Raw genomic sequence first — 16078 nt, 5'->3', positions numbered from 1 at the left:
TTTATAAATCTCGGCACAAGCTTTATAAACCAAAATATTGCGAACATTTTGTTTTTGATTTTCCTGGTTACTCTAAGTCGAGTCAGAGGTAGATATATTTTGCGTTATTTTTTCTTATTCCACTCTGTAAAGCAATGTATCAAAGTAATGGTAACGATTTCGTGCAAATCAAAAACTGAACTGAACAGAAATTATTTACTGATGACCAAGGGAGAAAATCAACGCACCCATTCGAAATTATCGTATATAGGTCTTTCAGCAACGGAATAAGGGTTGTTCAAACGAAATCGATGTTCTTATAATTCGGACGCATAGCGCTATCTTGGCTTAAGGTTGACATCTCGCGATAACTCTTGAACTCGATATCCATATTCTTCTTGTTTTGGCCATCCGCGCTTGTCGACTTCCTTAAAGCTGTGTAAACAGGTACTCTATCTTCCTGTTCAAAGATAAACAGATGAACAGAGAAAAGCAATTAAGCGCGACACACCATCAGTAACAAATGTGGAACTCCACGGTCAACTTTATATCACAGTCTGTTTATGAACATTGCACTAAACATCTCCGCATGAACAGTATCAGTAAGACGTACTGACAGGTGCTCAAATTTCCATATCCCTCCGTCACCTCGGAGGGTTCGTGTATATGTTCTTGTTAGTTAAGTAACTTAAGTTTTGATTTATTTGAGAGAAATCTGATTTTTAAGTGGCTGTGTCATTGTTCAGACGAAGTTTGATTGATAAATCTGGCTCAAATCCAGTTATCGTGTTTCTTACCTCCATTCTACTTTTGTCTAGCATGGCATATTCACTGTTTTCTTGAGCTACTTGCAGGCTCTTGTTTCCTCCTTCCTTTCCACTGACGCTGTTTTTTGGTGTCGGACGAAGAATTTTCTTGGTAATTTTTGGTTTGACTGTATCATAATAGACATTATCTACACCTCATAGAAGACACAGCACATCAGTTAAAAAACACATTTTATTATCCCCGGCATCGGAAAAAGTCTCCTATTTTAGTACCTCCTTACGTAGTAACGACTGCACACCATCGCGTTTTTGAAAGCTGTCACGTTACTGCCCTGGCACCCTGAGAGAAAAATAAGGCCTTAAAAACGCCACCATTTTTGTGTATTCTACCGCATGCATCAATTATTTTTAATTACCTTGGATGCAACAGTTTGGAAGGATGGCCAACTCAACACTCAGCTGGCGTATTTAATGTTATGAACTACTCTTCTTAACACTTCCACGAAGAGTCTGCCTCACTCACCTTTACGTTCTGAGTACCTCGACCGAAAAAATCCAAAAATAAAAATTGCCGTCATCATCGCAATGATTGCTCCTTGTACAACCACTGCTATTAGCCATATAAGAGAACATTCGGCAGACTGGTCGCTCGTCTTTGGAGAAGGGTGAAGGGAGGTCATAAGAGGTTCTACGGAATTTGAAGATATTTCATTTCGTGAGACGTTCAGTCTAGTTGATTTTATCACCTGTCCATCCTTTTTTCAGAGCGAAAGTTAAAGTCCTTTTTTACCCTATTTCCAAGCAACGCAGACTAGAACAATTGGGAATTGGAGGATAAACTCTACTTATATAACTTGAAGACACCTATTTTTGGATTTATAACTTATACCTTCATATGTTGAAGTAAGAATAAGAGAACCTATTTTCGAGGGTGAAAATCCTGGTCAATCGAGCCCCATTCCTTTTTTTCTTTTCTTAAAACCCCTTATTTCAACCTCACTAAAAAGTACACCTAATTATTTTTTCTTGCTAGGAATAATCATTGAGCGCATCGCAAGTTAGAGCACCTCTCGTCGTTTCTCCGAAAACTGCGTTTGGAGTTTTATGCCGTGATTATCGGAAATCTCTGACAGATTTGACTACGAATAGTTAATCCCTGACTTTGGCATGGCTGCCAATATTTTAATCAAGCCACGAGAAAAAGCTCAAATGAACCAAGGTAAAGCATCGCCGACAAAGTGCCAGCTCGAACGGGTTTGTTCTCAATTGCAAATACCTCTTCTAGTTGTAATGTTCGACCAGGAGAATGAGAGACTGTATTGGGAAGTATCATATACCAGAGGAGACTTGCCATTTTTTCCATAATCAAAGTTTCTGTGAGGCTTGTGCTAAGCCAGTTGTGGATGTCATTTTGACAGCCTTTTTTTGTTTTTTTTTTTTGTTTTGCTTTTGTTTAATTCAAACGCCTGTTATCTTTTCTCCTTTCACTCCAAGGCTTCGCTTTTTCCAAGAGTTCATTCCGCTTTCGAAGATTTACGTTTAGGAGAGTTCCAAGATTTATTGATTATATTAATAATGCGAAGTTTCGAAGTGCAAAATTACAACACCCCGGCTGCTTTTAGACCTTTCACTTCTAAAATGTTGGACCAAAACGTAGACCAAAACCATGAGCTTATGTGGTACCTTGGGTCTTCTAGTCTCTCTAGTTTAACCTTTTATGTTCCTCTTGTTCTGTAATCTTTGCCGGAAGGGCCGGAAATCCCGCAAAGACTAAAAAAGATGTAACGCCACTGCGAATAAGTAGTTCAAAATATCTGGTACCAATGCCATGCTAACTGTTGTAAAATAAAATCGGAATACCGAAGCGCCTAAAGGTGGTTTAATTGGTGAAACTAATCTGCACTCAGTCGCTAAATTGTACTTTACGGATTGACCAGCTGCACTTCGCCGGATACTTAGCGTCAAAGCCTTGTGTAGCCAGCAAGGAAAGGTTACAGCAGCCGCTTTTCTTTTAAAAAGGCCAATGAAAGTTTCTATTTTCACCTCTTTCAAATGCACTAACAAAGAGTGATGCTGTTATCCGATATCATCATAGATGCCGGGATTTATTGAAATCTCACTCGGGTGGGGGCCATAAGGAGGCTTAAAAAGACAGTTTACCCAAAACGCACCGCGGTCGAAGGCCACACACCACATGTTAGTGAAGCCAACGGTTACCTGTTATGGCAGAAGCCATCACTTTCGCTGTTTTTTTTTTTTATTTCCTTTGGTGAGAAATGCAAGGGTCAATGATGGTTTATCTGAATGTTTCTCTGAATGAGTAGTCGTCGTAGTTGTTGGCGAATGTTTGGCTCGAGCAGTTTTCGATGTCTAGGATTGGTCAGTTAGTCCTAAAAGGGAACATGAAATAAACTCGAGTAAGTGATTCACTATTAGCGTTCTCCACGAAAATTACACGCTGTTCTCACCCATAAAAATTATACAAATATTGTAAAATCAGTAAAACAGAACAGAAAAGAGGAACAAAATGCAAGGAATTTTAAAAATTGTTTGAAATTTTTTGTTTCTATTTTTGATGGTTTGTTTTTCCTTTTCCTATATATAGTTTTCAAGGGCAAGACGGGGCGGAAGTCATACCAATTTATTTGATTTACTCCTACATTCAGCACTCATTCACAGGATCATATTTGTCGAATAAGTCAAGTTTCCCACCGTTATAACATTAACGATTACCGGTTCTGGTGGACGCCTTCACCTTAGCTGTTTTTTTTTCCTCTGGCGCGGAATAAGAAAGTTTACTAATTAGTGTAACCGTGATGATCGCCTATCCGTTTTTTTTGAGGGAAGCAATAGTAACAGTGCGGTAAAAACGTATCTTTTTACGGGTGTATGGAGAAATGCATAAAGAAATAGACACAAGAAAACTCAACAAAACAAAAAACAAAAAGCAATAAGTTGTTACGATAGGTGCTTCTTGGCTCACAGTTAGGATCCAATGTGACTTTTCTACCTGTTGACTACATTATGCTACAGTGGGACTTCCCATCTTCTTTTAGAAAGTTAAAAAGAATAAAGGGGGACTCTGAGTTTTAGGGTGATAAGCTTTCACTTGTTGTTGAGCTTTTATCGCAAAAAATGCACAAATACTCTAAAAAGAATAAAAATAATGTTGATGATGGTGAAAAAAAAACTGAGAAACGTAAATAAATACAAATACATAAAGAACAAAACAGTATATTAAAAGAATTCAGAAAGCTGTATAAAAAAAAGTCATTATTGGCCCATTTCAAGATACAGTGACGTGTTACCTATCAATCACACTATGTTATGTTTTTTTTTTACTTCTTCCTCGGTGCAACCGTAAAAGACTGGGCCTTGCTACGATTGACCTACATGCTTTCTTATTCTCAGCTTCATAAAATGTGAATTGAGAGTCTACTACCTTCCCAATCTTAACATTCACATACGAATTCTGCATACATGTTGGGTGTAGAACAGTCGAAATTATCATAGCGCTCATAGTCGTTACGATAATCCTTGTACATTAGCGCGCAGTTCTCTTTGTCTTCCGTTGTTAGGTTGTCCTAATGCCCAGGGCCACTCTCCTTTATTGGACGCATCCACTGTGCTGTTATCACATAACCATCTCCACTCTCCAGTTGTATCTTTCCTCATGCCAATGAAGTATTCTTCGGTTGTCATTGTCTGGATGGTTTAACACAGGAAGTTCTATTCCTCGCGACTCTCAATATAGAAAAAATGTTATATCCAGACTCTTCACATATTTTCTTGCTTCTATACCAACTGTACCACTTACCATTGTTCTTCCTGAAAATGTACCTGGAGCCACTACAGTTCTTAAGGTCACCTGAAAGTAGAATTCAACAAAGAAATACGTTATGTGTTAGCTATCGACCTTGTCAGCCAAAACAACTTAGTAGCAAGTTGAGAGGCAGAAACTAACCAAGGCTGCTATTTTTTCAGAGTAAAATAGCATCCAAAAGTATGTGGGCCTGTAGCCCTTTTTAAATGTGTATAGATACGAACAACGCTTTTTGGTCGCTATGCAAGTGGATCTAAAACGGAATTAATTGTTTTCTTTTTATCAAAATGTCTATTAGAGTGCTTTTATCTAAAGTATATAATACGCTAATTTTAGTCGTGGATCCTTAGCACTGGTCGGAAGAACAAGTACAATACCCCGTCACACTTTTTAGCCTTAACTAGCACCTGTGTGCCTCAAAATAAGATATGAAAATAGACCAGGCTTCGGCTTACAATAGCTTAATTTTGTTTTAATATTTCTGTGCTTGGCCTCGTGCGTGAGTGCGAACACCTCAGTCGCCTAATGGAAATAACTAACACTCACTATTACCTTATTTGGTACTTATCGCCTTCACTGCTTTGTGTTTCGTTTTGTTTCTATTCCTCAAGAAACATCTGAAATGCAAATGTAATGGAAACATCCTCAATGAAATCAGCAGAAGTGTTACTCTCCGGTTGTCTGCAGATTTTTTTTCTCAATTAATATTTACCACAAATTAACCAAGGTTTGCCTAAAGAACTTTCAAAAATAAATTGAGCAACAGTTGCCCTGTAACGACAGGTGAGAACACACTGACATCATGAGTAATATTTCAAAGAAAAATGGACTTGCTTCTTCATTTTGCGCGTTAGACAGCCCTTCAGAACAAAAATACCCAGGTAAAGAACACATTTGGACTGTGCCCTGTATAAGAAGTATGCGGGTGGGTTCGAATCGTTCAAAACATCCATTCCTTAACGCCAAGTATATATCTTGACTAGAATTAACAATTCGTGTGGTTTATTTATAATGTTCTCGTGAATATACTATTTTTTGGCGATTTCATGGGAGCTTCTGGGTCCGAAACACAGCAGATGTGTCCTTTAAATAAATTAGTTTATGTCGCGCACGCTATCACAAAATTACAGGTTACATTTTCCAATATCAATAGGAACACTCTCTAAACGGATGATGAGAAATATTTTGAATTTACATGACTAATGCATCCTAACTGTCAGTGATTTCTTTTCTTCTTCCTCATTACCACGTTATATACAAAAAAATAGGTGGCTTAGAACTTAGAGCGAAGAGTTTTAGCATTCAGTGGCGGTATTTCTCTAGAAGGATGTGGGGATTTTTCTTTCCTAAATGCTGTTTAATGGTATCATTCAGCATAGAAAAACTTTAAAGTGCTCGATTAAGCCGTCAACCATTGGTCGTTGACTTAAATTTCGTAAAAAACTGAGTCACTTTATGTGAATTTTTGGGTGGGATTTTCGAAAATGCGCTTGCATATAATTATATTGACCGGCTGTATCAGAAGCTCGCCGAAACCACGACATATTTTTATGTTTCCATACTTTCCTACCCTATTTTAGTTAGTCTGAATAAAAAAAAAAAAACATCATTGGGAGGAAGTTGGAATTTTGCACTGAACCGAGATTAAAAGTTGCATATTTACTTTTAAGGCGACAAAGGCGGGCCTTTAAGCGCTGAAGCGATTTTCGCTCAGAAATATTATTTAATATTTCGAAAAACTAAGGTGATTTGGATTACTTTTAGACAGATTAATGTGCAAAGTTTGAAAGAAATCGATTTTTTGAGCCGAAATGAAGCGGACCTCTTTTAGAGAGGCTGTGGAGAGACTGCCTATCAAGTGACATGCTCACCTGTAAGACTATTTCCATATATGGTTCCATATAGTACATGGATGGCAAAGTTTACCGGAAACACGATTTATCCATTCTAACTTCTTACTGTATCCCTCCAAATGATCAATCTTTAAAGGCGAATTTTTTAACGAATCGCGTTATAATAGTAGTATCAAGCGCTTCAGATCTAAATATACAATAATGTAAATCATGGCTGTCAACATTATTGATATGCCCACGTGCATTGAGCATTAAAGTGCGCGGGGATATCAATAATGTGAGTTCATCAACAAAGATTTTTCAAACCGAGTTCATTGCAACGGGTGGGTTCCCAGCTCCTCGGGGAGTAGTTCATCTCGATCAAGCTTTTTAAGCAATTAACGACAACTTTGATTAAAGGACTTTGCAAATTTTGGATTTTGGATTTTGCAAATCCAAATCCGAACAATTTTGGATTTTGCAAATCCAAAATTGTTCGGTTTAACTGCCAAGTTTGATTTAGTCCCCGAGAATTTACTCCCGAAATCATTAAAAAAAGGAATATTTTAACAGAAATAATATCAGTGTCACTAAAGGTTCCACATAAAAAGTAATCTCATTTTTATCATCAGCCCGTGCTCGAACGAAACTTTCATTTCAGTTTAACAAAAGACTGTTTACACGTATAAAACTGCAAACGGAAGTCTGCTCAGCCTAAAACACAACAAAGCTCATACTGATAAAGCTCTTAAGGAAGTTGTGGAAAAAGAAGAAAAATATTTAGAAGAATCGTTCTCTTCTAAAGAAGAAAAATTGAAGCTCAATTACATTTGATATGGAAAAATTACTGAAACCAAGAGAATATAAAATAATGTTCTCTTATTCTCCTAGGTAAAGAATTTTTTGGGTCAACCATAAATACTGTAAAGAGTGATGGAGACTTTAAGTAAAAAGCCACAAAAAAACATTTTCCCTGTATGCACATTTGTACATAAGTACTTTTTACTTCGGATTTATATTTTGAATATTTACTGCGAAATGATGCTATCTTTGTTTGGTAACTGAATCAAATCAGGAAACTAGACCCAACAATCGTTTTGTGGTTATAAAAAACACCGTGCTGTTGCCAATTTCCTTTTGATTGTAGTTTTGAGGAACGAATAATCGGAAGCTGAAAAGCTATGAAATTGAAATAGAATATTGAACTAAACGTTTGAGCATTTGACGGACTGAATCATGGCAAACGAGAATGATGTCACGAGTTACTAACATGAACCGTAACGTAGTAGGAAATCTTCTCCTCCGTTTCGATCTAAAACTACCACTTATATGCGTGCTTCTTACACTTGCATACGTTTGGTGTTGACGGTACAGTCTCCTCTTTGCGCGAGTTGGACGAAATTACCTGTCTACAAATGCGGTGCTGAAGTACTTCATACTCTTATCATACCGCGATTTGCAAACAATTTCATTTTAATATTGAGGAAATTGTAGGAAACACTTGCTTGCTGGAATGGAAAAATCGTGTTTTGCGGCAGATTGTACTCTCCTTGTGCTAATTGGAGCCACATACATAATGAGTGTTGCTGGTAAGCACATTGTTTAAATCAATAGCTACATGTTTCGTGTGTCCTTGTATCCCCCTGAAAGCTGTCGATAAAAAATGCGGGCATTGAAAAAAATCGGGTGCACTGTATTTTCCTAAAACAAACGATAATTTGGTACTGTAATGGGAAACTTCGTGACCATCACACCTTTAATATCACAATGAACTACGATACAAAGTAACCAATAAAACTTAGAAATGTTTGGGTTATAAATTTCGAAATTGGGAGTCTTTATAACTCAAGTGTGCCTGTTTATGAATAAAGTTTTATAAAATAGAAGCTCAATAGGAAATGTACTTGTTCTTCAGAACAGGGATTAGGATCCAGCACCAAAATTGACCAAAGATTTACTAGAAAGATACTTTAAGGCAGGTAGTAGTAAGGAATGGAACTTAAAAGATGGAGGAACTAACATTTAAAGGAAGCTACAACCTCAGACAAAACCTGTTGAGACACATCACAAAACTTCCAATCTTTTGCACTCACCCTGACAAAAATGCTTACCGTCGCAAATTCAAAGATTGCTTTCCCCCTCCCCTATTGTAATCTTGTTTGCGGCAACACAAGAAATGCATGCTTAAGCTGTTAAGCCCCAACAACATTGTACCAGGGGTGGGGAGGGGGGCCAAGTTTGTTCCTTTTGGGAACGATTGCTGCATGGTGGGAAATTAAAAATTGCATTAAAATGTCTCAACATTTTTGTTCGGGGGTTGTTGCTACCCCCTCCAACCCAATAAAAAAGAAAATACTATTACTACTACTACTACTACTACTACTACTACTACTACTACTACTACTACCACTGCTACTACTACTACTACTACTACTACTACTACTACTACTACTACTACTACTACTATCACTACTACTGCTACTACTACTACTACTACTACTACTACTACTACTACTACTACTACCACTACTTCTGCTGCTACTACTACTACTAGTAATAACAATAATGATAACAGTTGTTTCCGTTATGGATCCAAACGCATACTTACCAATAAATAATTATTTATATACGACTACAGGGAAATAAACGTTCACCTAAGTTGAAGGTCCAGATAATTTGGAATGCTATTTTGCTCTGAAAATAGTATTAATCTTACTACAGTTTCATTCTGCCATGTGGATATTTGCTGACAAGGTCAATAATTGACGGCTAAGGTATGCCTTTGTTGAATTCTACATTCAGGTGACCTGAAGAGCTGCAATGGTTCCACGTACATTTTCAATCAGAGCGACGGCTATAATTGGTATACAAGCAAAAACGTCTGTGAACTGTCTGGATGTGCCCTTGTTTCGATTGAGAGTCGCGAGGAATGGAACTTCCTGAGACAAACCATCCAAAATATGCCAACCGAAGAATACTTCATAGGCTTGAGTAAAGATGCAGCTGGAGTATGGAGATGGTTAAGCGATAACAGCACCGTAAATGCGTCTAAAAATAATGGGTGGCCCTGGGCAAAGGGACAACCTAGCGACGATGGGGATCTCGAGCAATGCGCCCAAATGTATAAAGATTACACCGGCCAAGGCCGGTATAATGATATGAGTTGTTCGCTCAAAATGACCGGGTCAAAAGCAGGATTCATATGTGAATGTAAATATGGAGGAGGTAATAGTCCTTCGTCGATTCAGATCATACAATCTGTGAATAAGAATAGGGAAATTGTATTACAGCCCAGTTCTTCTCTTTTCAATTATACATATATCATATTATTTATCATTAAAGATACTTAAGAGAGACATAAAGATAACGGCGCGCTAATGTACAAGGATTATCGTAAGAGATAGGGGCTCTACAACAGGGTCGGCTTTTCTACACCCAACAAAGACGCAGGGTTCATATGTGAATGTAGAGATTGGAGAGGTAACACAATAAAGCCTCAATTCACTTTACACGAAACTGAGAGAAAAAATACATATAAGTCAATCGTATTACGACCCAGTCCTTCTCGGTTGCACCGAGGAAGACAGCTTAAAAAGTGTGAATGTTAGACATACCAGTCACTTCGGAACTTGATAGGGAGCAAATAGTGACTTCTTGCTATGGAATTTTCTTAACTCCTTTTGATATATAATATTTTTATTTATGTATTGGCATTTTTTTTTTATATTTTTTTCCATACAAAGATATCGCACTGTTATCATTGCTTCGCCCTCCCTTTAAAACAACGATTAATGATTTTTTCTTATTCTCCGCCAGAGGAAAAACCAGCGAGGGTGACGGTGTCCACCATAACAGGTAAATATTGGTCTCATAACAGTGAGAGGCTTGACCAATCCGACAAGTTTCTCTAAATTAGTGCTGAATGTAGGAATAAATTAAGTCAAAAAATACAATTTTCCCCGGCTTACTCCTATTCAACAGCTCCTTTCACTTGAGAAAAAATCAAAAGGAACAAACAAATCAAAAAGAAAAAAAAAGAAAATTGTTAAAAAATATTAATGATAAAAGAACAAAAAGTAAAACTAGGTTTTAAACGTGCATTTTTGGGTTCTTTTTTCTGTTCTTTTGTTTATTTTTCTTTTTAAGAACATCATCAGTATCTTTATTATTGAATTTGGAGTATTTTCATACTTTTTATAGCTAAGGAAAATGTCTTTTTTTTCTTTTATTGAAAATGCTAAAAGTGGATCACTAACTTTGGTTTCATATTCCTATTCAGGACTGACTGATGAATTCCAGACATCGAAAACTGCACGGGTTAAAAATTTGTCTACAACCGCGACAACAAGTCAGTCAGAATTCCATTCAAGCACTATTCAAAGCTTATCACTCTATGACACAGAGCCCCTTTTTTCATCTTTTTAATGAGGATTTGAATCCCACTATAATATGATGTAAATCAGTAATAGATAGACAAGTACTAGTCCCTGTGGATCTTAGCGGTGAGCCAAGAAGTACTTCTCGTAAATATATGTTATACACTAGACGGGAGGTCCGTATTGGGAAAGACTTTGCCATAGGCCTTGGATGCCGTTTGAAGCGTCAGGACGAGGGCGATACTCAAGACAGAGGGCGCAGTTTTTCCTAGTACGGACTGACCTAGGATAGTGAATAACATTTTTTTTTCTGACCCTTGGCAAAATGCCTGCCAAAATAACCCGACGATGTACATAACAGCAAGCCTAACTTGGTTTTAATAGTAGTAGCTGTGCTACTGGCCATTTTTTTCCTGATCCTTGTGATCACTTTTGGACTAATTTTCTTTCGAAGACATCGGATCCGTCATAAACAATGTAAGTGTCTTGCATTGTGCTTTCAATTGTTCCTCAACTAAGATTTTTGTTTCTCATGGAGCATTGTCCTTTTCATCGGTCTTTACATATTTGTCGTTTCCTTTACTCTTTACCTTAAGTGATACGTGTTATCAGTCAACTGCGCATAATTACAACAACCAGTGCATAGCATCCCCAATACAACCCTTTACACGTACTTCGGATAATTGCAGCAGTTTACCATGCATTATTGTATTGTTTACTTTTTTGACGATCCTTCGAAATTCGCAGACTTACCTTTCCTATTATTTTTTCTTTTCTCTCAACACTAACAACAACGACAATGGTGAAAATTGACCGATGACTCGATATTTGGGAATTACTGTGAAAATGATATTACATTAAATAAGTTGATCCTTGATTACTGATTTATTTTTAACCTCAGTTTTATAATTTTTTCTTATTACAGGTAATCGGCATATTAGAAGACAAGGTTCGCTTTCCGGCTCTCAGTTATATTAAGAAAACCACCATACCGGAAGCTATTACAGCATTTGAAGCCAAAAGGAAAAATAAGCAACGCAACAAATTTATCAAATTGAGAGGGGAATGAAATGCACTTCGGCATATCGTTTTGGCCGGGAGTCACCTGTCCCCTCCACAACGAAAAATCGTTCTAAAGTTGCAGATACCCACGGTAGTTATCTTTGCGTATTATGACCCTCCTCAAAAAGCTAGGTTCTGAGATTAACGTATGGTCGGAACTGATAAGATTTAGCAGATCGAATCAGTATGCGCAGTGCAGTGACAGCACGAATCGATTTAGCAAAGGCTGAGTAAGTAATTATTATACCATTGAGCCCCAAAAATAGTATCTAGAGAAATTAATTTATAATTTCTTTTGTCATAGATGATGTTTAGGCCAAGATCGTGTCATGTGCACCTACGAGAAGTCTTTGAGCTCTGAACAGATATCACTCGACCCTGTGCTTGTTCAACAAACACAGAGCTCCACTGAGCTCACCGTTCACTTAACCCTTTCACGAATGGAATCTGAGATGCCCACCTACGAAACGGTGAGCGACTGCCAAAAAGAGTGCGAGTATGATAACATTGATGAGACTCATCGAACGTCCAGGTCAGTAAGTGAGAGTTGTTCAGATATTCAGGAGCTAGAACGAAGAAAGACACTGGTGGTGAGTGATAAAAAAGGAATACAGCGGCCAACCAGCTTCTGCGATGAAAAAGAAGGAAACAAGGATTATGTTGACGCTGTTGTTCACAAACAAAGAAAAGGCAGAGCCGTTTCTGAAGCAAGCGCCTTCAAAAAACCTCAGAATCACCTTCAGGAAGGAACTGGTGGATTACCTGGTAACCGGGCGTCCTGTATAGAGCTCGAAGTCAATACCAAGGCCGCCATGGAGGAGACACCCAAGACTGGCAAGAATACAGATTACCTGTATACAGTTGTTGACAAGACGAAAAAGAAGAAGAAAAAATCGCCACAGGTAATATATTTCAGCTACACGATCAAGAATCGTCTTCATGATTACCTGTTCCTACGTACTTCAGCACTGTTTGACTTAAGAAAACAACCTTGATATGTTTACTTCCTCGATTCATAATATATAAAAATGATAACCGTGCGTGCAGCTAGCTAGAGCACGGTAAATGGACACATTTTTGAGTATCCTCTGAAAAATACGAAGTTAAGCTTTTTACTAACCGAGAGCGAGGGCCGTACTGGGAATATTACCCTTACTGGGCGTACGGGCTGAGAAAAAATAAAAGAATTACTGTACACCTGGGGGCCGTTATTTCGCTATGCGACTCGAGAAAGTGACGTTAATAAATTGTTCATTATTTGACTTTCGAACTAAACTGGTTCAATTTAATTTTTGCCGACTTTCGTAACAAAATTGCACGGCTTACGACAGTCAACGTGGAAATGGTTCATACAGTGCATGGTAAAATACAGACCAAGTTAAAACCAAATCTGAACGCTGGGAAATACCTCAGGATGACCTTGAAAAATAGTAAATATGTAAATAAAAACTAACTAAGCAACAAACGGGCAAGAGTTAAAAACGGAACAAAACAAAACAAAGCAATGCCGCAAAAGGAAATAAATGGAACCAAAATAAAATCAAATCTTGATCAAAAGTTAAATAAGACATTACTGACCAGGTCATCCAATCATATCCTGATTATATCATCTGTTCTTTGTTTGTTTGTTTTTTACTCATCACTACGTTGCTACCGTTATTCAGTAGCGCTGGTTTCACAAATTGCCTGTAAGGTATTATTGACCTTATTTGCTTGATATTTGATCCAGATGCCCCCTCCCTACCGAGGCCCTGAGTACGCAGATCTCGTCCACTCCCGAGAAAACTACGCTAAGCTTGCCAAAGAACAGTCCCAGTCAGTATACGCACACGTTGATCAAGTTACGACCCTAAGCGTAAAGGCATCAGAGCAGAATCACGAGGAAGCAAAGGAAGGGAAACATTAGTGAACTCTGTTCGTTTCCAATCTTAGAAACTATTTAATGATAAATATGAAAAAAAAAATTAAATCAGAACTTAAAGAAAATAGTCATAATGATAACACATCATTGTTTTGGAGACAGTAATCAGTAATGATTTGTTTTGTACTTACAAATATCGGACTGTTTTGGTAGAAATGATTTCAATAAATTTTACCATGATGATTGTAACAGAGCGTAGGATGATTCTCTTTAAGGTACATTTAAAACCTATAACATCAGTTGTACTTCCAGGTGATAATTTAAGAAAGTCTCGAATCGGGGTTTCGCCTATGGGTCAACTGAAGGAAAACATTTCAAACGTTTAATGCACTTCTTACTTGCATTTGGTTTCATGCACATAGAAAACTGCGATATATTGAGTACAGCCTAAAACTTTGAAAATATCCTTAATAATTTTTTTTTCTATAAAAGATGTCATAAATTCCTAGGTCTAATGAAGTTGACTTAAACCGCAGCTCCCAATGTGTCAACTTGTATGACCTGTTTTAACGTTTATATTTTCAAATAAGACGATACAGTCTAATATAAAACAAAAAACGATGAATAAATGAGATATTTAATCGGTGGGAAATGTTTGTTAACGTGGCTATTTGTTGGACAGAAGGGTATTCCGGTAATGTTTAATCTGATATACGTGTAAAATAAATGATAGTTAAATCACTAAGCCTCCTTCCGGTTAGCTCAATTGGTTAGAGCTCCGGATTGTGTTGTGCGGGAGGTCGAGGGTTCGGTCCCCGGCCGGACCAATACTCATGGTCTTAAAATACGTGAGGAGAAAATGCTACTTTTCTATGATATCAAGAAATGGATAGATATTCTAGTCTTCTCGGATAAGGAAGAATAAACCGTAGGCCCCGTATCCTGCAGGGTTAGGATTAGGAGACGTTTATTTCCCACGCACGAGATTACTGTGTGGTGGATGTCCTCCCCTGGGGTGGGATTGGAGGGAAGGTGAGATCGTTACATGGACTGAAGCGGCTGCCAGAGGCGCCTGAAAATGCTGACGTCCGATCTCAACCTTATCTTTGTAACTAGACACGTTTGTTGTTTAGAGTGCTTAAGACTTTCTGAATTTCAAGGAATTACGTATCTTCTACAATGACCATTCCTGTAAGAAACATTAATAGCAGTAGCTCGGCTAACACAGCGCTCAAACGTCAGGTATACATAATGAGGAAGTAAATTCTGGTCCGTTATGCGCAAAACGTTAAAGGAAAAAATGCTTTCGTGCAAAATGCAAAATAAAATTGAAATGTTTATAAGAATATGTAAAAGAGACAAAAGTAGGGAGAAAATAGTTGCACCCTTTTAAAACACCGTGACTTACTAGTTTGTGAGATTGATTATAATCCGAAAGGGACAGTTTGGTTCTGACAGGCTGAAAGCGCGCTACCTTGCCATTGCAAGGCGCACACATGCGCAAACGTTTGACCGCTGTGTTAATTTGTCGTTATCTGTGATCTTTTACTAAACACTGGGGGCACAGCAACTGGGCGTTCATTTGTTAATTAGATATTTCCAATGCATCATAGAGTGCACGTTGGATATTTTTCTAACGAAGAGTGAGACCGAAAAAATACGTGCGGAAACGTGTATTAATTGGAAGTGACAGCATATCGATTTCTCGAGATAAGAATTAGTCTCACTCTTTCCATCTCAATTTACAAAAGAATAAAAATTGTGTACTCTGTTTCTATTTTATTGTGTGTGTGGTTTTTAAGTACAAGTCTCTGTAAGAATTAAACATCTTGGGAAATAAACATTTTCAACGCCCCTTCAAATTTAGCTCGCAGTTTGGTATTCATAGGGATACACAAAAATGCCCCTTTTGAAGGTTGCAGCACTCTTGCTGCCATGGTAACAACGGAGGTTTGTTCGAAGCCTTGGGCCTCATTTTCGTGCAAAAACATCGCAGAAAAAGTGTAAAATCTTTGTTTCTCAAACTCAAGCTAAATACAACATTATGAATTGGTACTTCTACCAGACATATTGACATCATTCGTCTTTAATTTGATGCACTCAATTTTCCCTAGAGTGAATTTTAATGCACCAAAAGATTCGTTATCTCGGTACACTTTCGGTAATTTTTTTTTCTAGCGGTATAACAGGGAAAACGTTCATCTGAATTTTTCCAAACGTACACCGATTTTGGAACTAAAACTGCATACCTAGTTGGTAATAATACTCTACCTTTTAAATATATAAAAATCTGTGTGGGTTGGCTTTTACTTTTCATAGGGGCAATACGCGAACGAAGTTAAGAAATCAGATATTGCATATTTTGGCGATGTTTATAT

General features: G+C 37.6%; 2 protein-coding genes across 2 annotated transcripts; both read left to right on the top strand.

Moving 5' to 3' along the window:
• Positions 1-7645: 7645 nt before the first annotated feature.
• LOC111326329 (perlucin-like protein) lies at positions 7646-11846 on the top strand. Its single transcript, XM_088734383.1, has 5 exons — positions 7646-7990; positions 9204-9626; positions 10218-10256; positions 11232-11254; positions 11703-11846. Exons 1-5 carry the CDS (start codon positions 7915-7917, stop codon positions 11844-11846), a joined length of 705 nt encoding a protein of 234 aa, XP_088590509.1. The 5' UTR covers positions 7646-7914.
• Positions 10178-13949, top strand: LOC111326393 (uncharacterized). Its single transcript, XM_022930374.2, has 3 exons — positions 10178-10256; positions 10681-12741; positions 13569-13949. The coding sequence occupies exons 2-3, from the start codon at positions 12169-12171 to the stop codon at positions 13743-13745; spliced, it is 750 nt and encodes a 249-aa protein (XP_022786109.1). The 5' UTR covers positions 10178-10256; positions 10681-12168; the 3' UTR covers positions 13746-13949.
• Positions 13950-16078: the final 2129 nt, after the last annotated feature.

This window comes from Stylophora pistillata, chromosome 9 (assembly GCF_964205215.1).
Source record: "Stylophora pistillata chromosome 9, jaStyPist1.2, whole genome shotgun sequence".
Lineage (NCBI taxonomy): Eukaryota > Metazoa > Cnidaria > Anthozoa > Scleractinia > Pocilloporidae > Stylophora > Stylophora pistillata.
This window is presented reverse-complemented; position numbering and strand designations above follow the sequence as displayed.

Coding starts and splice junctions, on each gene's coding strand:
- LOC111326329 (XM_088734383.1), top strand. CDS start 7,915: ATGGAAAAATCGTGTTTTGCGGCAGATTGTACTCTCCTTGTGCTAATT. Junction 10,257..11,231: donor GACGGTGTCCACCATAACAG/GTAAATATTGGT, acceptor TTTCTTTCGAAG/ACATCGGATCCGTCATAAAC. Junction 11,255..11,702: donor TCGGATCCGTCATAAACAAT/GTAAGTGTCTTG, acceptor TTCTTATTACAG/GTAATCGGCATATTAGAAGA.
- LOC111326393 (XM_022930374.2), top strand. CDS start 12,169: ATGTGCACCTACGAGAAGTCTTTGAGCTCTGAACAGATATCACTCGAC. Junction 12,742..13,568: donor AGAAGAAAAAATCGCCACAG/GTAATATATTTC, acceptor TATTTGATCCAG/ATGCCCCCTCCCTACCGAGG.